A 543-nucleotide genomic window follows, 5' to 3' on the forward strand; every position below is an offset into this window, starting at 1 on the left:
ACTGCTTCCTAGGCTCTGTTACCTACGATTCTGAGTCACTTTCCGGCTGGCAGCTCGACCAAAACGTTGGTGCACTACATGCAGGAAATCCAGTCGGGTAAATTTCGCCAATACGATTACGGGCCCGAGAAGAATCAGTTGATCTACAATGCAATGCAACCACCGGAATACTATTTAGCAAACATCACCGTGCCGATTGCGTTATTCTACGCCGACAACGATTGGTTGTCCAGTAGTCAGGTAGGTAGCGAGAAAACGCGTTTACACCGAAGAAATACATACGTGGGACATACATTTATATTAAGGATTAATTCTCATTAATGTTGTAAATTACATTTTATACGCAGAGTCATGCAAGAAAAATAAGTTAACGCATGATAACTCGATTTTTTTTTCAAGGACGTGAAGAAACTTCATAGCATATTACCCAATGTTTTGGACTTGTGCAGGGTACCGTTTCCTAACTTCAATCATCTTGATTACATTTGGGGCAAAGACGCGCCTGAGCTCGTGTACAAGAGACAGATCAGAAGAGCACACGTC

The 543-nt window shown here is 42.5% G+C and overlaps 1 protein-coding gene across 1 annotated transcript; it reads left to right on the plus strand.

Annotated features, from left to right (window-relative positions):
* Positions 1–16: 16 nt before the first annotated feature.
* On the plus strand, positions 17–512 carry LOC105462069 (lipase 3-like; the record flags this gene model as incomplete). The annotated part of the gene is made up of 2 exons (XM_011708593.1): positions 17–240; positions 400–512. Coding segments are annotated over exons 1-2 (275 nt in total), but the record flags the coding sequence as incomplete, so codon positions are not given.
* Between the last annotated feature and the right edge of the window lie 31 nt (positions 513–543).

Source organism: Wasmannia auropunctata, unplaced genomic scaffold (assembly GCF_000956235.1).
Source record: "Wasmannia auropunctata unplaced genomic scaffold, wasmannia.A_1.0 LD271604.1, whole genome shotgun sequence".
NCBI classification, from domain to species: Eukaryota; Metazoa; Arthropoda; class Insecta; order Hymenoptera; family Formicidae; genus Wasmannia; species Wasmannia auropunctata.